Here is a 24,356-nt window from a genome sequence, read left to right as displayed (position 1 = left end):
CGTCTCACGCGGTCTGCACGTCCAGCACGAACGCTGGTCCAACTGAGGCGTCAGGTGGAAATGGCATGGCAAGCCGTTCCACAGGACTACATCCAGCATCTCTACGATCGTCTCCATGGGAGAATAGCAGCCTGCATTGCTGCGAAAGGTGGATATACACTGTACTAGTGCCGACATTGTGCATGCTCTGTTGCCTGTGTCTATGTGCCTGTGGTTCTGTCAGTGTGATCATGTGATGTATCTGACCCCAGGAATTTGTCAATAAAGTTTCCCCTTCCTGGGACAATGAATTCACGGTGTTCTTATTTCAATTTCCAGGAGTGTACATTCATTAATGTCAACACACAAATCAATGCCCACAACGGCAAAAAATGGACGTGTTCTGGGAACTGCTAGAATCGGAAACCCAGAAAATTCCCGATGAAAATGTTAAAATTCTAGTGGGAGACTGTGATGCCGAAATTGGGAAAGAGTAATGTTCTAGAGAAATTCTTGGGGCTTTTCACCATACAAACGAGCAAATACAAATGGCAAAATACTTACAGTATTTTATAAATCATTCCAACTGAAACTGGTGTCTACAAATTTCAAGAGATTTTTCCCGTAAACAGAAAATCTAGAAATCGCCAACAAACTCCTTGGAGTGTTACGGCGTAAAGTCAAGCGACGTCAATGCTGTGAGAAGAAGTCAGCCAATCGCACGTTGAATGGACGACAACGCGATAGCGGCGGCCCCTATGTGAAGAGGACATAAGCGCCGCGACCGACTGGCGACGGCCCAGTTCAATAGTAGGTTCAAGATTATCGACTTGAATAGCAGCGTCAACGCTGGATCACTTCGCTTGTACTCTCTATGTAACACACACTTGGGATTGCTTATCCTGAAGAAGATAGATTATTTTGTATGTCGCTCTTTGCTTGCTACAAGTCTGTGTAATTGCAAAAGTTAAATATTATCTCTTTTCTTATACTAATAAAACTCATCAACACGACTTGTTTGATTGTTTGTCTATCGAACCGAGTACGCAGGATTCCTAGACACCACATGGAGAATTTCGAGTAGATCATGCGGCAATAGCCATGAAAAATTAAAAGGAAATCATAAATGTGAAGATCAAGAAACAGACCACTACCTTACATTTAAGAAGGAAGTTCATGCATCAAAATCGGTTGGACTTTTAGGAAAAACTGATACCTGGATCATGTGAAGACTAAGAAGCAGTCCACTATCTACCATTTAAGAAGGAAGTTCATCCATTAAACTCGGTTAGACTTTTAGGAAAAAGGAGATAATAACCAGCAAAGAACTTTATATTATTTCAGATTCCGAGACATGATGCCGAAACATGAGAAAAAACGAAGGAAAGGATGATGAAGATTGCTGGCGAACTTTTCACAGTGAGAACTAAGAAACAGTCGGCCGCGGTGGCCGAGCGGTTCTAGGCGCTACCGTGCGGAACCGCGCGAGTGCTACGGTCGCAGGTTCGAATCCTGCCTCGGGCATGGATGTGTGTGATGTCCTTAGGTTAGTTAGGTTTAAGTAGTTCTAAGTTCTAGGGGACTGATGACCTTAGAAGTTAAGTCCCATAGTGCTCAGAGCCATTTGAACCATTTGAACTAAGAAACATAAATGGTGGAAGCAAGAGCGTGAGGAAGTCGTGGCAAAATGGAATCAAGCATGTTAAGAGTTGTATTCGAACCAGAGCGAAAATTCGACTTTAAAATTTAAGGAAGTTCAACGAAAAACAGCAAAAGTAATGTAAGCATATAAATGATAAAGAGAAACTCCGAAAAACTGAACATTATTTTGAGAAAGCATTTAAGGGGGTTTTCTGGTCTAGCAGTTCGATTTTCACCTCATTTCCAACATTTTTTGTGAAATAAAATGATAAGCCAAACAATGCTTATATCCTTTTATTCATCTATCTTTCAGTTGCATTATAAACTTTTTTGTCCAGAAATATTGCGGAGTTATTAAACAAAATGGCGCCGAAGATTGTAATACACGCCGCGCATCTGTGGTGGGTGGACCAGGTTCAGGTAAATAGGTGGTCTGAAACAGACCAGACCAAAAAATTATTAAAATATATTAGTTTAGGTATGGCCAGAACCTCTGAAAAGTGAAAAAATATCATTTTTCACAAAATGGCGGCTATTTTAAAAAAGTAAGAAAAATCTACTTTGTTTGGGCATTCAAACGTAGATACAAAATCGATGTTTTGAAAACTGGTTCCGACCACACCAGTCCAATTCTCTGCAAAAATAATTAAGCGGCACCAAAATTGGCGGAGCAGTTTTTAGGCAATCCAACCACGCAGCAAACAATGTGACTTTTAGAAGATTGCGTTTAAATTTCTGGAAAGAAAGGGTTTTCGTCGATTTTTTGGGACTTAGACTGCGATGCCTGCAGCTTACAGTACGCCTTGCTCGATCTCGGTAAATCTCGTTCGCGTGCACCGCCTCCTCTCGGGCCGCAGATCTGGCTTCTTCACTGGTCGTAGACGCGCGGTTCTCTGAGCGTAGAAGACGGTCCGAGTTGCACCTGCTCCAAAATTCGAACGCCGCGTTGCTAAGCTGAATACCCATGACATTCACTGTCTGTGCGAGTCCCAAGAAGCTGTCGTTGATGATAGCGGTAGCCAAATTGTTTTCAATTTCAGCTAGTTCTTCACCGGAAAATGTGTATTTTAGAGAAAGTGTCCAAATCAGCGAATTTACCGACTCGTTGGAGTTTTGAGTGTTCGTGCCAAAACATCTTCCCTGTAAATTGTCATTCGATAGGTCTTCGCATACAAGTCTGATTGCCTCCGAGCGCCGTCCGTAGGCGCTCAACTACGAAGGACTGCCGGTCCGAGAATCGCGTATTTCGCCTATATGCAACAGTTTACTGGCAAAACGGATTCGCCCACATGTTCTCCATGATATAAGGTACCGAAAACGCCCTAAAAATCGATTTTTTGAAAATTTTAGACCAGAAAACCCCCTTAAATACTACCTCTCGAGTTACAGCCCTCAAATCAAATGAAATGGAAAGCCAGCATTTGTGAACAAAGAAAGCGGTGAATTATTAGCTAAATACTTCTAGATACTACTAAAACTAGACGAACCAAACGTAAAACTTTCCACCTCAACTCTAGATTAGAAGTCACCAGAAAAGAAGGAAATTATCGTTCAAGACATAAAAAACAAAAAAGCAGCCGGCGAAGATGGAATTGTCACCGAATTGTTAAAGCTGACCGATAGACATCTATTGCAGATGTTACAACGAATTTTTGGCTAATGGAGGAAGTTCCAGAGGATTGGAAGTGCGCGTTAATTCATCTTTTACATAAGAAGTGGTGTCAACAACTACAGAGAAATATCAGTATTATCAATTACACACAAGATTATTTTCAAACAACGAGTTTGTTTCTGAACAACATACAGCGCACACCGTCGACATTCGAGCTGTTGCGCAGACACTTTCAGTGGAGTACAAGTGAAAAGACAAGTAGCGGCAAGAAATGAAACGAAATGCTACACTCTGTGCCGAGCCACCGGAGATAATATCCGTGAACAATCTCCGGAATTCTACATGTGGAGTTTGGGTTCATATTGTATACCATCTTAATAGGTACAATGGTTAATATACGGGCTGTTTCACAATTACTAACACGCGCTGTTAGAGGCTGTAGAGGGGAGGAACGCATATTCGGAAGTGACACATTTGGATATAAGTTTGAAGATCGGATCACGTTCAGTTCTCCCACTTCACGGTTCGGACGTAAACTGAGAAGAGTCAACCCCTGTCGTAATTATGACGTCACACACCATTTTCGTCTGACTGCAACAACGCCTGCGAGAAACTGGTTGGGTTCCCGACTATAAGGAGGGCTCCCTCTGGTGCTGCACGGTAACCGCCCACCCTCTACCTTAAAGAGGACACCCTCCGTCAAGTAGAGGAGATCCCGACGAGGTGTCCTCCAAACACTGCCTGTGCTGTGGGCTGCAGAAGAGCACGCATGTCGGAGGTCACTGTCTCCGCCCTTCCCCCAAAAGCCGCTATGTCAGAAAACATTTATTTTGTACACCTATAAATTCTTTTTATATCTGCCACTATCATTATTGTTATTATAGTTGTTTATAAGTTTTTATATATTTTTCTGCTTATATTTTTATTGCTATTATGACTATTACTGCCAGCAGCAGCAGCAAAAGTAATAAAGCCCTACCACTATTAACTTTATTAGTTCTTAAAATTGCTGACTCGCATCGTTCCTACTGACACTCAAATTATTTTAATAATATTTGTCATATTAAAACTGTTATTTCTTATACAACTATGAACTTAAAAAAAGATACTGCGTTTGTGAAAACCCGGTACGGTGCAAGAGGGGGCCTGGTGGTCCTAATCAAATCAGGTTCAATAAATAAATAAATAAAGCGATGGATTCGGAAGTAATCCGCCTTCAAACTTATTTTGCATCCAAACCGTAAGTTTCCCTATATTGGTCCCTCGACAAAACTTTGGCTACTAAGCCTCATCTACAACCTCTAGAAGCCTGTGATAGGAATTGTGGAACACCCTGTATAACAGATATACATAAAACACAAAACATTAATTTTAATGTTGGAATGTGATTCTTATAACATTTCGCACATTTTTGTGCTATTTGTCACGGTACTATAGTTGAATATTTAGCTGCTCTGTATTATCTGTGATATATCTCCTTCATGCGTACTACGTATGTAATTGGCTGAATAGCATTACAGAAAATCAATAACATGAATTCAGAAAATATGGAGGTTGTTTAAGAATCAAACAGACTTAATGATGTACACCATTTACTTATCCAGCTAACCGCTTTTCAGCTTACAAGCTGTCAGCAGACCACGATCGACTATCGCAGTCAACGACGTTTAACATCGTTTTTAAACTGCAGAAGACATCTTGGTTCAGTGACGTCGCAGATGCCACGCTTTTCGTGGAGACTATGTTGAAAAGCAGTTTCGAAAAGTCCCTCCTCATTTTTCTTTTGTGGACATTAGGCCGTCGTACGAGGCGTATTTCTCTATCTGACGTCTTCCAATGCTGGAGAATTGGGCTCAAATGGCTCTGAGCACTATGGGATTTAGCATCTGAGGTCATCAGTCCCCTAGAACTTAGAACTAAAACCTAACTAACCTAAGAACATCACACACATCCATGCCCGAGGCAGGATTCGAACCTGCGACCGTAGCAGTCTCGCGGCTGCAGGCTGTAGCGCCTAGAACCGCACGGCCACTCCGGCCGGCCGCTGGAGAATCTCAGAGGCTATAAACAATCAGAAATATTCTTTCACAGTGTAACTCCTTTCTGAGTCGTCATAATTTCTGAAGATATTTGCAGTGCTGGAAGACAAAACGTCAGGCAGCGAAATTTGCCTGGGACCACGCGCTAGTGCCCATAAAACCCAAATCACGAAAGAGTCACAACAGATGTAACAGACGATCGTGAGATCTGAACACCTTACTTGAGTTAATAGAAGTGTTATGAGCAGTTCTGCATAGCCCTCTACGATACCAAGTACTAGACAGACAGTATAGAAAGTGTGGAGTATCGGTTATGGGTACTGTATTGAGTGGCTAAAAGCCGTAGGAAGGCGCTGGATGTGATGTCGGTCGTCGCTGCTGAAGCGTCCGCTCTGCACCCCGGCGTTTGATAAACAAACTAACAGATGTGTCTTGGATGTCTCGCGGGCCATAATAGTGGCGCGTCCGCTTCTATGATAAAAGGGCCTCACTAAGAGGAGCATTACGGAAGGATAGTTCAGCCCAACACCAATCCCTTACATGGAGTTCAGCTCGACAGTAAAGAATGCTGCTTATCATGACTGAGATTGTCAATGGCTCGTATCCCAGTGCTGTAACGCCGGCAATCTGACAGCCACACAACCGAAAGTCTCGTCTCGACCATGGTTCACCTCGATGTCTCCTGACATCATGTGACCTCTCTCATCCGCATGAGGCTGGGACATTGGTGTTACACCACCCAACTATACCGGCTGAAAATCATCGCTTCTGGAAACAAGGACACAACGACGGTGGTGGGCCTGAACCACATCATACTGCCGTGTGTCAAGTGCTCGGCCGTACAGACGGTGTCGTAGAAAAAACTGGTTGGGAGGGCCTACCGCATCCCTACGAGTGTAGTTGGCTTTACTTCACCGGATCGACATGTATTGGTATTATTTGTTCTCGAACTACTCAAAAGGCGCTCGTATCCAGCTTTGACTCATAAGTTGTGTGGATTGTGTCCTCCGGTGAAATTAACCCCGGTAGAAAACTGCGACGTCATTAGCCTCCGGGACGAGTCCGGGTCGAATTCCGGGCTGTAAATTTGAATTTTTTACGGGATGTGGGTTCCGCCTTTTTTGCAAACACACTGTTTTTTTATCACCCAAACATGTTTCAGCACCTCTTTGCCATCATCAGTGGGCATTTGCTTATTGAAAACTGCACATATTTTAGATTGTAACTGGTTTAATGATCATGGTAAGAAGCAAAACGAACAAAATCTTTTTTTAGGCCTCGCTCTGTTAAATCAGTTACAATGTAAAATATGCTCACTTTTTACAGTTTTCATTAAACAATAGCCCACTGATGATGGCAGAAGGTGTTGAAACACGTTTGGATAAAAAAAAATCAATGTAGTGGCAAAAAGGCGGAACTTACATCCTACAATTTAACTGAAAACGCGAAGTGATAGGACAAGACCCAAAAGCTGAATTTTTTACCGTGTATAATGAACTTATCTTTGTACATTTCAGACACTTTTCATTCTTATGTTGTGAAAATTGCACTGGTGTGAACTTGGCGCTGCTGTAACTGCCTGATGTTCGTCTTTTAGTATTTTCATTTTTTTATTAAGAATTTGTGCATCGAACTCTTTTTATCGTTCAACCGTGCAAAATTTGCAGCTGTGTCAACATGGCATGTTGTAATCACTGTTGGTTCTATGTTCTTTGCCGCCGAAAGCCATAAACAAGTAAATGATAATAATAAAATACCTGCGGCATACACCGCATCAGGCCACAACAACGCAGAGTCACTGCATATCTTCATGACTCCAGGCGATCTCCTAAATGAGCTTAGGAAATGACGAATAACAGCATACCTCCCATCCCCGAGTCCTTAAAGAATCTAGTTCCGATGTACAAAACAGCAGCAAACGTCTGATTAATTTACAAATAATTTAGTGTTTTAAATATTTGACGTTACGCAGGTAAAACCTGTATGGTTGAAGACACAAAATCCTAACAATATTGCTTTTGGTTAGTTTCGGATTAATCGTCCGTAGACAAATGAAAACTTTAAAAAAGTTATTTGTAAAGCCTATTCGAAGTGGCTAAGTGCTCTTACTATCAAACACTGGGGAGTATGGTCTGGGTAATTTGCCCTCCGTTTGAACGAGAATTACATGTTTCGCGTATCTCAGTCGTAATACCTTCACATCTCCTGGACTATGTATCGTACAAACACGTAATTTTTGGGGTATATTCAGTGGTATATGGACATACTGTTTGGAAATTATATTGTGAACAGCATCATGCCTGATGCTGAAATTTTACTGCATGAAGACCAAACATACAGTAAGCCATAAAAATTTTTCTTTTCATTCTTTGGTGGAAGGGGGGGGGGCGAGAAAAAAGGTATCAATAAGGTTTGAAATTATGAGTAAACTTTGTTGGAAAAGATTACGTGTTATTCTCAAATCATGTATGAACATAGAACGGGTAATTTGAGCGTTGTGATTTGCGTTGTCTTATGACATATACACAGTTCCTAGTTCTCATACGTGTATCTCTTATTGTGTTACACCCTTGCAGACCGCGCCTTGTCACGATCCGTGTGGCTTCCTCGGTCGGAGGTTCGAGTCCTCCCTCGGGCATGGGTGTGTGCGTTGTCCTTAACGTAAGTTAGTTTAAGTTAGATTAAGTAGTGCGTGAGCTTAGGGACCGATGACCTCAGCAGTTTGGTCTCATAAGACCTTACCATAAATTTTAAAGGAAAACCCTTACCTTAACATTACACTTCCGAGTGAGCAGATTGCAACAACATTTAAATTGTTAAATTCGGTGAATAATTATGTGAAATATTGGAAATTAAGTTTTTGTTGTCCCTAGAAGCCATTAGACAAAGAAGGTGCAACTGTGATTGGGTGACCGTAGCAATTGTGATATAGTCCGTATGAACGACAACGTTTCTACTTTGTTGACAGATGTTGCAATATTGGCACATTTTCAAAATTGTCTGATTCATATATTTGGTTTAATCCTCACTATACAGGGTATAACGAATACAAGTGCACATATTTAATATGTCGTACCTTAATATGTACACGCCTTAGCATATTAGTTGTTTTTTTCTGTGTGCTGAACAGTCTTCACACAGATAGGTCAGATAATTTACCACCAGATGTTTTACGCACGGTCGTAACTGCACCACTAAGTGGGCTACGCCGGCCTGCCAGTACAAACTAACAGTTTTGCATGCATACATCCGCAATTAACACCTGACCAGCTGCCCGGGGCAGGTACCAACGAAGCTGAAAACATATTACTCCTAATACCTGTAATTATTAGCTTACAAATGACGTAATACTGGTGTAATGTTGTACAGTAAAACGTCCTCAGTTACCGATAAAGCCGCGCGGGATTAGCCGAGCGGTCAAAGGGGCTGCAGTCGTGGACTGTGCGGCTGATCCCGGCGGAGGTTCGAGTCTTCCCTCGGGCATGGGTGTGTGTGTTTGTCCTTAGGATAATTTAGGTTAAGTAGTGTGTAAGCTTAGGGGCTGATGACCTTAGCATCCCATACGATTTCACACACATTTGAATTTTATCGATAAAAATATCTGCACTCACATCCGTTACAGCGTGTATAACGGGACAAGTGCTACTGTTGGTGAAAAGAATACTCGTCAGCAGAGTCAGACGTGCACTGAAGGGGCAATCGCGACGTTGCAACCCCTGGGTGAATGCAGTGTACTTCTCCGTGACGTCACGTAATGTGGAATCACGAGGGTGTTGGCGGAGATTCCCCAGCGTAATGGGGCCGGGCCATTAGAGAGAATCGCAAGCCGTGAAAGGGTTTGGCTGCCCCACACTCTCTCCTCCCTCACCAGATAATCGCGACACTACACGGGAGGGACGGCCGCACCCTCTCCTCCCACCTCCCTGCATTTCCATAACAATACGGCCATTGCACACTCGTCCCAGTCGTCCGTACTGTGGTTGCTATCACGAATATTTTCCCATTACTTCTGATGCGAGACCTGTTATTTCCTAATTTACAATCTGAATATTATATCACTGTTTACTGGGCTCATCGAACAAAAGGTTATTTGTTACCAGGGGACAACGCACTAATAAAGCAGTATGCGACAAACAACGACAAACAGCCCCAAAACTCTATAGGGAAAAGAAGTGTAACCTTTAGGGTCAAGTTACTACACGCTTGCCGCTTGGAGCGCTAACGTCGCTTCAGCACTCTGACAGTTGGAGCGATACTAGCGCTAAAAGCGGCCAACGTGTAGTAACGGAAAATCGGAATGATGTAAGTGGAGAAATTGCTTTTTAATGGTGTTACTTCGATATTACACATTTACTCAGCGTTGTGAGATGGCTATTTTTTGATGTTATTGGATATGTTAATATTTGTAAAGAAAATGATACATTTGAAGAATTGTGGGCACAGAAGGAGTTGTTAGACAACAGTATCTGTGCCTGCGATATCTATGTCTGTGATGCCAGCAGTGTGGAGTAGTAGAATATTTGAAAATCAGGTGGATAGTTGCAGTGTGGAGCAGGGGGGGGGGGGGGGGTTCATTAAGTGTACAGTGTAATGAATGGACACACTTTTGTAACTATGTGAGTTGCAGATTTAATACGAGGAGGAATGATGACCCAGAACGATGTTTGGATAGCAGACGGCCATAAAAAAAAACGGTTTTGAAATTAAGAGCAAGGTATTATTTAATGAAGTAAAAAGTTTATTTTTATTTTTATAGACGTATTGTTGGCCCACGTCACTCTCGTCACAGTCGATTTTTTGGTAGTTATTCTATTGATTGATCTTGTGAGCTAATTTACTGCACCATGGAAGTTATTAGATTAAATGCATTTTCGCATTAGAATGTATAATTGTTGTCTTTGATAAGTTCATTTTTAACTAAAATTTCAGTACTTAAAGGTTGAGTCATGTGTTTCATTGGCATTTTGTGTCAAGATTATGAACCCAGTTTCCCTGGACCAACTGTAGTTAGTTTTCAGCAGTATTTTTTAGCTGTTGCGGAGTCTTGTTGTGTTGTTGTTTCTGCTAGTACTTAATTTTGCAGGTGAGATTCATAATATGTGATTGTTTCGTTTCCTTTGCGCAATGTAGGTTTAGTCAGTTTCTTTATTTTACCAGGGTCATATGTCACTGCAGAAATTTTCGCGTTTCATGATACATTCTTATACAGGTCGACATTACAGTTTGGTTTTCTTTTATATACAGTTACGTTTTTCTTTTTTTCTTCAAACTGTTCTCACTGTCCTGAGCTTGAAATTATTGGTTTGCTTATTTATTTGCTTATGAATGACGTCGGTTTTTACACACACAAGATTCTTTTCAATCATGTAAGTGATATGACTTTGAGCTCAGTAGCACATTTAGGTAGTCGGTTCACATTCCCAGGTTAGCATTTACGATAACACAGACGCAAATAAACGTGTCGGTGACTTTTCCAATACGAAAAGGAAAATGTAATTAAAATAATATCCTATTAATGTCAAATTATAATCATGAAACCTGAGTGCAACGTAATATACATGGTTCACAGTATCGGAGTAGTACACGCATAATGCAAAATCGTTTAATGAATTATTACCTGACACGTTAGTGTTCAAAAGGAACTGGTTACGAGTATATTCGCCTGGTTGGAGCGTACCTTGTGAATTCTCATGCTTTGTGCCCATTGTACTTTGTTTCACAAGTTTCTCTGCTGATTTGACACTCATTTTAATACAGTCAGACGACGGCCTTGCGGTAGTGGTAACAACGGTTCCCGTCAGGTCACCGAAGTCAAGTGCTGCCGGGCTTGGCTAGTACTTGGATGGGTCACCGTCTGCATCTGTCGAGCGCTGTTGGCAAGCGGGGCGCACTCAGCCCTTGTGAGGCCAATTGAGGAGCTACTTGACTGACGAGTAGCCGCTCCGCTCACTCAAACTGACCACGGCCGGGAGAGCGGTGTGCTGGCCACGTGACCCTCCATATCCCCAGCCAGTGACGCCTACCGGCTGAGGTCACACGGCCGTAGGTCGGTACCGTTGCGCCTTCCCGAGTCCTATTCGGAAGGAGTTAATACAGTCAAAATTAGGCACTTTTTTACAATCTTGTAGACATTTTGTGTTGTTGCTATAATTTATAGCGGAACAATTGACTCCGAAATACGACCTCACTTGCGCTTTGAAAATGCTTCTACGAGGGTTAGTCAAATGAAAACCTTAAATATTTTTTTAAATATTATTTATTGTGCAGACGTGGTAAACTCCTCCAGCGCTTACAAAGTGCATAAATTCCTTTAGAAAAAAATTCTTTTGGTAGTCCGCGCAACCACTCATGCACCGCGTGGCGTACCTCTTCATCAGAACGGAATTTCTTTCCTCCCATTGCGTCTTTGAGTGGTCCAGATATATGGCAATCACTTGGGGCAAGATCTGGTGAGTGTGGTGGATGAGGAAGACACTCAAAATGCAGGTCTATGATTGTCGCAACTGTTGTACGGGCAGTGTGGGGTCTTGTATTGTCATGTTGCAGAAGGACACCTGCTGACAGCAATCCACGTCGCTTTGATTTGATTGCAGGTCGCAGATGATTTTTTAGGAGACCTGTGTATGATGCACTGGTGAAATGGTCCCTCTAGGCATGTAATGCTCCAAAATAACGCCTTTTTCGTCCCAAAAGAGAGTCAGCATAACCTTCCCTGCTGATGGATCTGTTCGAAACTTCTTTGGTTTCAGTGATGAGGAATGGCGTCATTCCTTGCTCGCTCTCTTCGTTTCCGGTTGGTGGAAGTGAACCCAGGTTTCGTCCCCAGTACCGATTCTTGCAAGGAAGCCATCATCTTCTCGCTCAGAGTGCCGAAGAAGTTCTTCACAAGCGTCAACACGTCGTTCTCTCATATCAGGAGTCAGCTGCTGTGGCACCCATCTTGGAGACACTTTGTGAAACTGTAGCACATCTTGCACAGTGTGGTGCGCTGACCCATGACTAATCTGTAAACATGCTGCAATGTCAATCAGTGTCATTTGGCGGTTTTGCTTCACTACGGATTCAACTGCTGCAATGTTCTGTGGAGTCACAACTCGTTGTGCCTGACCTGGACGAGGAGTATCTTTCACCGAAGTCACACCATTTGCGAACTTCCTACTCCATTCGTAGACTTGCTACTGTGACAAACATGCATCACCGTGCTGAATCTTCACTACGCAAAAACCGAATAACAGAACGCTGTTCTTCCCTGATGCAAGTCGCAAGTAGGGCGGTCATTTTTGTACTGATACTGCGACGTTATGTGTGTATCTGCACTATGCTGCCACCTACAGGCCTTTCTGCACGCTGTTTGTAGCACTTTCACCAACTTACAGGATAACGGCGCGAAATTTCGATTTGTTATTACAAACTTAAGGTTTTGATTTGACTCACCCTCGTATACTCCACTGATAGAATACACAAACATTTCGCAGCGTGTTTAGACATGCCAGCCACTTGGGAACGCTGCACTAGCGGTTGCAAAATAACGGCAGGAGTTTCGCAAGTGTTTGTCATAAACTGTGCTAATAACGCATAACACCGCCTCTAGCAATGACACTGGCGAGGAGGAGAGTCCACGAGTTTGTTCAGGTAGACCATACACTGACGGACAACGTCTTTATATGCTTAAAAATGGTTCGAAGGGCTCTGAGCACTATGGGACTTAACATCGGAGGTCATCAGTCCCCTAGAACGTAGAACTACTCCAACCTAACTAACCTAAGGACATCACACACATCCATGCCCGAGACAGGATTCGAGCCTGCGACTGTAGCGGTCACGCGGTTCCAGACTGAAGCGCCTAGAACCGCTCGGTCACTCGGCCGGCGTATATGCTTATTTGTATTACTAGTTTCCACTTTTGTAACGTGTGATCCTCGGATACAACACGTAATTACTGCAAAACAGATCACAGGACAAACGTTTCCTGTAGGATGAAGATTTGGTGGTATAAGGACCAGGCTGGGTGTGATAGGGTGCCTGACCGTTCGCCAAACCAGGGACGTGTGCGCGCAGTCCTCTGAACACGGCTGTTATCTTGGAACACGGGACTGACCGAAGCACTCTCGTCAAGAAAATGTAGAAAAAAGGACAATACAACGTCACCGAGAGCGTTGAAATGAACACTCTGGTTCATTTTCACAGTAACCTGCACGACAGACCCAGAAGCATTCTACGAAGAGGAACTCCAAAAACAACAGAGAAGCACATCCAGCCTGAACTATACCTGCCCATATTGTGGGTAAACGCTCCATTTGGTCGTCGCTGCACTTCACAACTTGCATCTTTTGATAAGAGATGAAATTACGACGTAACGGATAATATGCTGTACAACGAAGTCTCGATAGCAAGCAGATGCTAAGGTACACCTGACAGGCCCAATCTAGATGAAGGATGCGACCTTAAAAGCAAATGTATGTGGGACATTTGCCGCCCCGTTATGTATAGCCGTTAGCTAAAGTTACTCCCCAAATCCGTAACTGTATCTCGATGATATCCAGATGTTTAGAAATATGTAAGCAGTGCACGACGCACCCAAGCTATGCTAACATCCAGTCTATACGAAAATCCAAGCTATACCAATAATCTCTGGGGTTCCCTGTAGTTCAACTTTTGCACACTGAGAGTATAAATCTCCGCTTCACTGGGATGCCCCATCCACTGCAACTATGTTGCACCTTTATTAAAAAGCTATTTTTAGCTTGTTGCTTATATAATTTACATATTCGAATGCGTCCAAACATAAATCTCTATAAACCCAAAGAATAAATATAATGTAATCAATTACACAGTTTTGAGACAACAGTATCATCACATTATCAGACAAGCAAGGTCTTAAATCTGCTTGCATGTTTTGCGTATTACTTCAACACTAAATTTTTCAGCTTATCTGTACATAAACATAGTTAAGCTATGTTTTTTTCATTTTCACATACAAATATACATCTATTAAATCTATGACAGTTTTAGATTCGCTTGAGAATAGGTTAACAACAAAGCCGAAACATGTAGTGGGCTGAATGAAGTACTACAGAGCAACTGGTCCAGCATTTTTGTTAATTAACAATGGCGAATTTTTCCAGAGAGTGCTTCACAGTTCACACCTGGACACTGAAAACTCTGATATTGCCTTAACCTAAAGTGTTTCATTTAATGCAAGTCATAGGTGACACCACTCCCCTTCTTGTCAGCTATGCCATTTCCTGCGAAGCTGACAGCAAATAATAATAAGCGTGTTTTGGAACTATATGCAAAGCAGGTTGTTTGTCCCGCTGGTGCGGTTCTCCGTCAACTATACGCATAGCAAATGAAATTGGAAACAATGAAAGTTGGTACTAATTGAAGTCTTAATTGACTTTTCCACATTATTTCACTCACTACATCCTGACTAGATATCCACTATACCTACTTAATCTTCAACATTCTTCTCTAGCAGCAGATTTCCAAAGCGCCTGTAATGTATTCACGTGGCAAAAAACCAAAGTGTCTCTGGAATGAGATAATCAGGACAGGTGTGAGCAGGATCCGAGCACTGGAGTTTCTGTACAAACTTAATTATGTGTACACAGACAGCTCACCCATTACGGGAATCCAGAATTACGACAATTTTTGCCTGTTATAATGGCAGGTCGGAAATAATGGCTGGATATCAAAATAAGTGACAAATGGCCGTATCTCTTTTTATTGACGTAGATGCTTTTTTACACCGCCAAGCGACCGTAGACTTCAGTGGCCGTTGACTTTAGTATCTTACATAAATTTCAACTTAATACGTCTACCAACAACTCAACTCTTCCCGAACAGGCCATGAAGGCCCAACAGTACCGACCGGCCGCCGTGTCATTCTCGGCCCATAGGCGTCACTGGATGAGGATATGGGGGGGGGGGGGGGCATGTGGTCAGCACACCGCTCTCCCGGCCGTATGCCAGTTGCCGAGACCGGAGCCGCTACTTCTCAGTCAAGTAGCTCCTCAAATTGCCTCACAAGGCTGAGTGCATTCCGCTTGCCAACAGCGCTCGGCAGACCGGGTGGTCACCCATCCAAGTGCTAGCCCAGCGCGACAGCGCCTAATTCCGGTGATCTGACGGGAACCGGTGTTACCACTGCGGCAAGGCCGTTGCCAACACGTCTACCTGTTCCTGAGAAATAAGGGATCTTTACATTCTGACAAACACACAGTCGGATAGCTGTCAAAAAATACGAGGGGCGTTTGAAAAGCCCGTGCAAAATCCGAGAGGTAGCACCTCCGACGCGTATCGAGGTCATGTTTAGTTAGTAACATCTTTGGAAAGAACACACACTAAGTCTATTTCTTTGTGTTTGGCATTCCTGTGAATCAAGGAAGTCGAGTGATTGTAAAAAAAATGGACGAAAAAGAATTTCATGTGGTGATTAAATATTACTTTATGAAAAGCAAACTGCCTCAGGAGACTAAAGAGAAGCTCGATAAACATTGCGGTAACTCTGCACCTTCAATCAGAACAGTTTATAAGTGGTTTCAAAATTTTCGGAGTGGCCATATGGGCACAAGTGATGCTGAACGTTCTGGACGCCCTGTGGTGGTTATGACTCCATAAATCATTGATAAAATCCATGATATGGCGATGGATGACAGAAGAGTTAAGGTGCGTGAGATTGCTAGTGTTGTGAGCATCTCGAATGAACGGGAACATAATTGCATAAACATTTGGACATGAGAAAGCTATCCGCAAGATGGGTTCCGCGATTGCTCACGCTTGTCCAAAAACGGAATCGTGTGAAGTGTTGCAAGGATGGTTTGCAGCCGTTCAGGAAGAATCCGCAGGACTTAAAGCGTCGTTTCTTCAATGTGGATGAAACATGGATGCATTACTATACTCCTCAGACCAAACAACAATCTAAACAATGGGTTACCAAGGGAGAATCTGCACCAAAACAGGCGAAGACAATTCCTTCGGCTGGAAAGGTTATGGCGACTGTCTTTTGGGATTCACAGGGGATAATCCTCATCGACTCACTGGAAAGGGGTAAAACTATTACAAGTGCATATTATTCATCGTTATTGGACTGTTTGAAAACCGAGCTGCAAGAAAAACGCCGGCGATTGGACCGCAAAAAAGTCATTTTCCATCACGTCAATGCACCAGCACACACCTCAGCAATTGTGATCCCAAAATTATTGGAGATAGGATTCCAACTCGTTTCACATCCCCCCTATTCTCCAGACTTGGCTCCCTGGGACTACTGTTTGTTCCCCAATTTGAAGAAATGGCTGGCGGGACAAAGATTTTATTCAAACGAGGAAGTGATTGCAGCAACTAATAGTTATTTTGCAGATTTGAACAATTCCTATTTTTCGGAAGGGATCATCAAATTAGAACAGCGTTGGACGAAATGTATAAGTCTAAAAGGAGACTATGTCGAAAAATAAAAAAGGTTTACCCCAAACACGTAACTAGTTTTTTATTTTTGCACAAACTTTTCAAACACCCCTCGTACTTCGAAACCTTACCTCTTGCGAAATTTCGTGGTCCTATATCAATGGACAGTACCCTATAGACTTTCACGAGTGAGTTTGCGACATGAGATAAATGGCTACGTCTTTTGATTGCTTTGACTTAGACGCTTAAATTTTTTTACATCAGCAGGGGACCAGAGTATGACGTAAATTTCAACTTGATACTTCTACCCGCTCCTGAGAGAAAGGGTTCTTAACAGTCAGACAGATACGACAGACAGACGGGCTACGAAGTGATGCTGTAAGGGTTCCGTTTTTGCCGACTGATGTCCGGAATCCTAAAAACGATTCTATATTCATTTGCGTGTTGGTGTAGAGTCATTGTCACGTGATTTTTACTACTTTTATTGTCATAGTTGTATAATGAATACGGAAAATATATAATAACACGTAAGGGGTTGGGTTGCTTGGAGAAGGAGACCAGACAGCGAGGTCATCGGTCTCATCGGATTAGGAAGGACGGAGAAGGAAGTCGGCCGTGCCATTTCAAAGGAACCATCCCGGCATTTGCCTGGAGCGATTTAGGGAAATCACGGAAAACGTAAATCAGGATGGCCGGACGCGGGATTGAACCGTCGTCCTCCCGAATGCGAGTCCAGTGTCTAACCACTGCGCCACCTCGCTCGGTAATACCACGTAAGCTAAAAACAAGTAAGTACCAGCAAATACACGAATGTACCGAAATTCCCACCTCTGGCCTTACAATGAAAAGTGCCACCACTGCACTAGCCGGAGAGTGGCTGTTCTCACTTCTTGAATGAAGTAATCTGTCGCAATTACAGTGAATACAGTGTTGATAATTTATGTCTTTGATTTCCATCACCCGAAAATTTGCACAGAACGAAATTTTGTGGGAGACAATTTTTGAATCGCCAGTGTGTAAGGAACTGTGCTGTGAAGTCCGAGTGAGGGAATTTCTTCGTTACCTCGTTTTTCTAATTTAAAGTCACGCCGGGAGAGGATGGGTGTTCTGGATACTGCAGAAGGAGTTGTGGCAGGTCTGCGCCACCGTGCCAGGGCTCAAAACAGAGAAGGCGCGCCGTCGCCCGCCGCGGAGTGGACAAACAGAGCGCACGGTGGGGGCGGGCGTGACGTGGCGAGCGGGGGAGGCGGCGGACGTGCCTACCGTATTGCCGAGCCGGCGGCGGCCAGCTGTTGCTTCTGTCTGCAGCCTCTTCTAGGAGGCGGACGAAGCGGCTGTACGACGTCAGTGGCAAACGGAAGGACCACCGTGAATTTCATCGTCTTTGTAAGGGACTGTGGTCGTGTGGAGGCCAATTCTTCAGTAATTTTCAAGCATCCCGCGAACGATTCTAGACGGAACACAAGGTTATTCAACCGAAAACATCGACTGTAACCAGCTGTTTTTCATCATTTGCCTAGTCAAACGACAGAGACGGAAAATAAGTAGACAACCTAGGATGTTGCAAAATGATTTTCCACGATGATATTTTGTTATTAGTGTGTACAGCCCTCGTCCTTGCATACGAATGATTCTGATATATAAGGAACGATCAAAAAGTCCAGAAACGGTGCGCTAATGATTCAGAATCGCCGTGATCTCTGAGGCAAACATCCCACCGACATACGAGGCTGAAGATACCCGTTCGGTAAAGAAACGTCTCCTGCTACGTGAAGAATTCCGTAACTGCCTACTGCACATAAAACGTCGGCCCTTCAAGGTCTACCGAGAGAGGTGGCGCAGTGGCTAGCACACTGGACTCGCATTCGGGAGGACGACGGTTCAAACGCGCGTCCGGCTAGATGTCCTGATTAAGGTTTTCAGTGATTTCCCTAATCGCCTCAGGCAAATGCCTGGATGGTCCCTTTGAAAGGGCACGGCCGACTTCTTCCCCATCCTTCCTTATCCGATAAGACCGATAACCTCGCAGTTTGGTCTTCTTCTACCAAAAAACCCTTCCAGGTCTTATTTAAGGCATCCAGTGGGTGATAACTGCACGCAAAAAGATATGGACATTGGAGTAGGTGTTCGAGTGCCTCCAATTTGAAACGGCGTAACTTCGCGTTTTCGAGAGGCGTGTAGCTCCATACACATTCTTTATTCTCCCATGGATGTCTAGCAGTGTTCGTCCTTCGATGGCCGAGAAAACAACACGTTGGTCCTGTTCGGACGCATTCGGTAATGACGTCCCCATAGGACACGTTTCCGCATTTACGGCACGCACGTCGGAATGACACGAATGCAACACTTATCCCTCGGCTAGATGTCGCTGTTTATATACCCGCATTGGAGTCGCGCTACGTTGCGTATACGCTGCAGCAACGCCCGCAAACGGAAACTTTTTGATCGCCTCTTGTAGCATTGTAGTGTTTCGTGCAGTCACACGATATATCAGTTGGACTATATTCCACACAACAACAGTCTTTTGGTAGTACACGTGATCCGAGTATGGAATTATTTCTCCCTCCCACTAATCATGGACCTTGCTGAACTGGGGTGGATTGCGTGCCTCGGCGATGCAGACACCCGTACCGTAGTAGCAACCACAACGCAGAAGATCTGTGGATAACAACGGTTCCCAAACGGATATCATTTTCCAAATTTCTCATCTAATTTTTCTGATGATAATGTAACGGGAAAACTAACCGTCCGGAAAATAGGAGGGAATTTTAAAATTTACGATATGTGTTTAACATAGGACACTTCTAAGTTCCTTGTGTGAGTGGCGGCGTTCTTGAAAAAGTGCTAAGTTATATTGTGCGTAGGGTATTTATTTTATTGTTATCGGAGATTTTGTTGTTGTTGTGGTCTTCAGTCCTGAAACTGGTTTGATACTGCTATCCAAGCTACTCTATCCTGTGCAACTTCTTCATCTCCGCGTAACAGCTGCAGCCTACATCTTTCTGAATCTGCCTAGTGTATTCATCTATTGGTTTTCCTCTACGATTTCTAGGCCCCACGCCTCCCTCCAGTACTAAATTGGTCATGCCTTGATGCCTCAGAACATGTCCTACCAAACGATTTCTTCTTCTAGGCAAGTTATGCCACAAATTCCTCTTCTCCCCAATTCTGTTCAGTACCTCCTCGTTACTAACGTGATTTACCCATCTAATCTTCAGCTTTCTTCTGTAGCGCTACATTTCATGACCTTCTATTCTCTTCTTGCTAAACTTTTTATCGTCCATGTTTCACTTCCATACATGCCTATACTCCATACAAATACTTTCAGAAAAGACTTCCTGACCTCAAATCTATACTCGATATTAAAAAAATTTCACGATTAAATTATTAAAACATTTTACATATTTTATTGTTGTTGTTAATATTAAAATGTTAGGCATCTGTGTCCTATTAAAAATTCCGTGTGATGGTAGGTGATACGTTGGAGGAGGCAGTAACAAACTATGAACCTCCCACCCACCAACTGGCCCCCTCCACCCCCCTCCTCGTCACCCTTATCCCCACCATCAGAACCAAAGATAGGATCATGGCCTGCGACAAAAATATGTAATTGCTCCTGAAGCGTTGTTTTTTCTTTTTTTTCTTTCAATAGTGTATCTACAATAAACATACATAATCAGCAGCAAAATTTCTTGGTTTTGTGAAATAACCATGCAGTTTTAGTTTTTATAGACAATGAAAGCGCATTAAATATAGCGCGAAAGCAGACGTCAGTCTACGGAACATATCGATCTGTTACCACAAACTTTGACATTTACGTTCGTTAGATTCACAAAATCGCAACCAAATCGGTAGAAGATGCATAGTGGAACTCCGATGCATTTTTTCGTATTTTGTATATGATGTATGTACATCATATGCATCGAAAACTTGTCTGAGACTTTTCCATTAAGTGATATACGTTTTCTGCATTTACCCTGTACTTTTTGTTTGTATGACCAAAAGTGCGTTAAATATGCCAAACGGCGATGAAATACGGCGCGAATATAAACATTAGGCTACGTTACGGGCCACTCTGTTACCACGACCTTTATTTGGCATTCACATGCTCTGGCTTGAATAAATTGAACTTACCGATACCGGATACTGGCTGCGTCCCGTAACAGACTAATGATCTGGCGCGTGAATACATGTGTGTGCAGACAGGAGGAAACACACAACTCGAACAAAATTTCTCTTGCGTCTGTATCAGTTTGCGGTTTGTAGATCACGGTCATCTGTTGCCTAACCCAAGGTTTAGGTTGGGTTGAAAGGTGACAGTTCGGTTGAGAGTTGGCAAAATCGACGAAAGTGGATCGAAATCTTAGATATACATCTACATATACGTCTATACGCTACGAATCAGCGTGAAGTGCATGGAAGAGGGAATTTTTGGTATATTCAGTGAGGTTTAGAGCGGGGGAAGAATTCTGAATGCCTCTGTGCATACTGTAATTATTCTAATCTCGTCCTCACAATTGCTATGTGGGAGATACGTATATTCGTGGAATCATCATTTGAAGCCTGTTCTTGCAACTTTATTAGTAGATTTTCTCACTATAGTTTACGTCTGTCTTCAACATTTTTCCAGTTTCCCTAATCCTCATGATCGCCGTAAAACTGCCACACGGGGGAAATTAGAGGTGGTGTCACGTTCATCTGTAGCGTGTAATGGTTCTTTATGTACGTGACCGTTACGGCACTCCAACCCCAGTTCTCGAAACTAGTAATATCGCACTACTTTTCTGCGAAGTAACAGACATGTTTTTGTGACAATATTCCCATTTGGTTTTATTAATGTATAGGTACTCCGATGTATCGATATATTACAGTGATATGGTTCTTGTGTGTATCCATTTCTGTCAGACTGTCATAATCTTTGACTTACTTGTAACCGTTTTGGGGCGAATGCGCACAGAGCAGTCTTACTTTCACTTTGCAGAAGTTAGGTTGTTATTTCGCTTTGTAACAGAACAGTCAAGTCTTGTGTTTGGTTAAAGTGGAAATTAAATATATGAAGATTGATACAAAACTGTTTTCTTGATGATGTGACAATTAAGAAGATGTGAATTAACAAGAATAAAAATGTGGATCGTGAACACCAATTCAAAAATTATCTCTACAATACCATTGTTATGATCTGGGATTGTTTGATCATTAAGAATTTTCTAAAAAACGCATTTGTTAGGTCTTCAAATATTGCTAAAATACAGATCTGGAGCTTCTAGCAGTCAAAGTGGAATCACCCTAGAATCAACAAGATGAGCCATAACAGCTTCGACGAAATCTACGTGGGAATCCATTCAAGAAAAGTGCCAAAATTAATGACTTTTTTACAGTGACTTCATTATTTCCATCTGTGGTGTCACCGCCAGACACCACACTTGCTAGGTGGCAGCCTTTAAATCGGCCGTGGTCCGTTAGTATACGTCGGACCCGCGTGTCGCCACTATCAGTGATTGCAGACCGAGCGCCGTCACACGGCGGGTCTAGTCTAGAGAGACTTCCTAGCACTCGCCCCAGTTGTACAGCTTACTTTGCTAGCGATGGTTCACTGTCTACATACGCTCTCATTTGCAGAGACGACAGTTTAGCATAGCCTTCAGCTACGTCATTTGCTACGATCTAGCAAGGCGCCATATTCAGTTACTATAACCTGAACAGATAATATTGTGACTCATGTACCGTCAAGAGCGACGTTCATCATTAATGGATTAAAGTTAAGTATCAAACTAATTACGTCCGCTGTCTGAATTCCAATTCCTTATCATGTTCCATACCTCACGTCCGTGTAGTTCTTCCCTCCTCACGCCAGCGTGCGTGAACTAAAACGCGTGCATTTCGGCCTCCTCTAGTAACACGGTGTTGGCTCTTCTGCCAATACAACACCATCCACAGTCAATAACTTTGTTGTTGCCGTATAAAGCGAACATATGCTGCGTGAGCAACACTATTCATCTGATTTCTAACCTACTTTGCAAGTGGTGGTATTGTTAGAAGCGGAGCATACGGTCTAGGTTCGGCTGGTTGCGAAGCGGTATTGAGCGCTTCAGTTAGTTCATTAGCTTCGCCATTTCTCAACGAATTGTCATCTATCAACCTAACCTCGACTTCGGGCTACGCTACTGTCGACACAGACAAGGCATTTGGGATGAACACTCTAGCCCGAAATTGTCTTGACCCATTCCGAGCTAACCTAGACCAGTCTGTCACCACAACCGAGATTTGAGGCAGGGGGAAGGGGTGCCCACTGCGTGTTTCGAGCCCCGAGCGCCGAGCGCCGAGCACTGACCTTCCTGTGCATGTCGTGGAAGGGCACGGCCAGCCAGGGCAGGTCGGCGGCGGCCTTGCGGAAGGCCAGCTCGGCGTCTTCGAGCGCGACGGCGGCCGTGTCCACGTTGGTGAGCGGCACCTGCACCACCTCCAGCCGCTTCGTGTCGGGCGCCGCCGAGTCGGCGGCGGCGGCGCCGGCTTCCTCCTCCGCGCCGGCCGGCTCGTCGTTGAGGCGGCGGTAGAGGTCGAGCAGGCGCGCCGTGAAGACGCCGTGGTCCTCGGGGGCGGCGCCGCCCCCGGCGGGCAGGAAGAAGAGCGCCAGCACCTGGGGGCGCGGCCGCAGCGCCGCCTCCAACGGCACCACGGCGTCCGGGTCGGCGCAGCGCGACAGCCCGGCGCGTCCCAGCACGCGCCACGCCCAGTCGCAGCACGACATGGCTCGCTGGCTTTCCGTCTGGTGGCGGCTGGCTGGCTCACGGAACACGCGCGAGTGCGGCGTCGGCGTCGGTTCGCGAACTCGCCTGCTCTCGGCTGCGGACGCTCACGGCGCGGGGTCCGGAGGAGAACTGAGGCCACGCCGCCCGCCGCTGCTGCGAGCCGGGCCGCTAGTTCCGGGTCGCCGGCGCCAGGGCGCGCGCGGGCAGCAGAGCGCGCCACTTGACCGGGGGCACGCTCTCCCCGAGTGCGGTAGTCATGGCGACGATGCCGCAGATTCCGTAGCCTCACCGGGTGTGACTTATCGCAACCGAGAGCGTACCCAGGATGTGATCTCGTCGCGTGAGGGATGGGGGAAGTAAAATGTTGCGTTGGCTGAAGAGCCAACACCGTGTTACTAGAGGCCGAAATGCACGCGTTTTAGCTCACGCAGGCTGGCGTGAGGAGGGAAGAACTATACTGACGTGAGGTTTGGAACATGACAAGGCATTAGAATTCAGACAGCGGACGTAATTAGTTTGATACTTAACTTTAATCCATTAATGATGAACGTCCCTCTTGACGGTACATGAGTCACAATATTATCTGTTCAGAAGACATAGTAACTGAATATGGCGCCTTGCTAGGTCGTAGCAAATGACATAGCTGAAGGCTATGCTTAACTGTCGTCTCTGCAAATGAGAGCGTATGTAGACAGTGAACCATCGCTAGCAAAGTCGGCTGTACAACTGGGGCGAGTGCTAGGGAGTCTCTCTGGACTAGACCTGCCGTGTGGCGGCGCTCGGTCTGCAATCACTGATAGTGGCGACACTATACTAAGGGACCGCGGCCGATTTAAAGGCTACCACCAAGCAAGTGTGGTGTCTGGCGGTGACACCACATAAAATGTTACTTTCGTGGAAAAGGTACGAGTCGAGGATACGAAACCCTGTTTC

The 24,356-nt window shown here is 44.2% G+C and overlaps 1 protein-coding gene across 1 annotated transcript; it reads right to left on the bottom strand.

Moving 5' to 3' along the window:
• Positions 1 to 1,896: 1,896 nt before the first annotated feature.
• On the bottom strand, positions 1,897 to 23,521 carry LOC124711130. The gene is made up of 2 exons (XM_047241025.1): positions 23,006 to 23,521; positions 1,897 to 2,053 (listed from the first exon to the last, which is right to left on the bottom strand). Exons 1-2 carry the CDS (start codon positions 23,420 to 23,422, stop codon positions 1,919 to 1,921), a joined length of 552 nt encoding a protein of 183 aa, XP_047096981.1. The 5' UTR covers positions 23,423 to 23,521; the 3' UTR covers positions 1,897 to 1,918.
• Between the last annotated feature and the right edge of the window lie 835 nt (positions 23,522 to 24,356).

Source organism: Schistocerca piceifrons, chromosome 8 (assembly GCF_021461385.2).
Source record: "Schistocerca piceifrons isolate TAMUIC-IGC-003096 chromosome 8, iqSchPice1.1, whole genome shotgun sequence".
Lineage (NCBI taxonomy): Eukaryota > Metazoa > Arthropoda > Insecta > Orthoptera > Acrididae > Schistocerca > Schistocerca piceifrons.
This window is presented reverse-complemented; position numbering and strand designations above follow the sequence as displayed.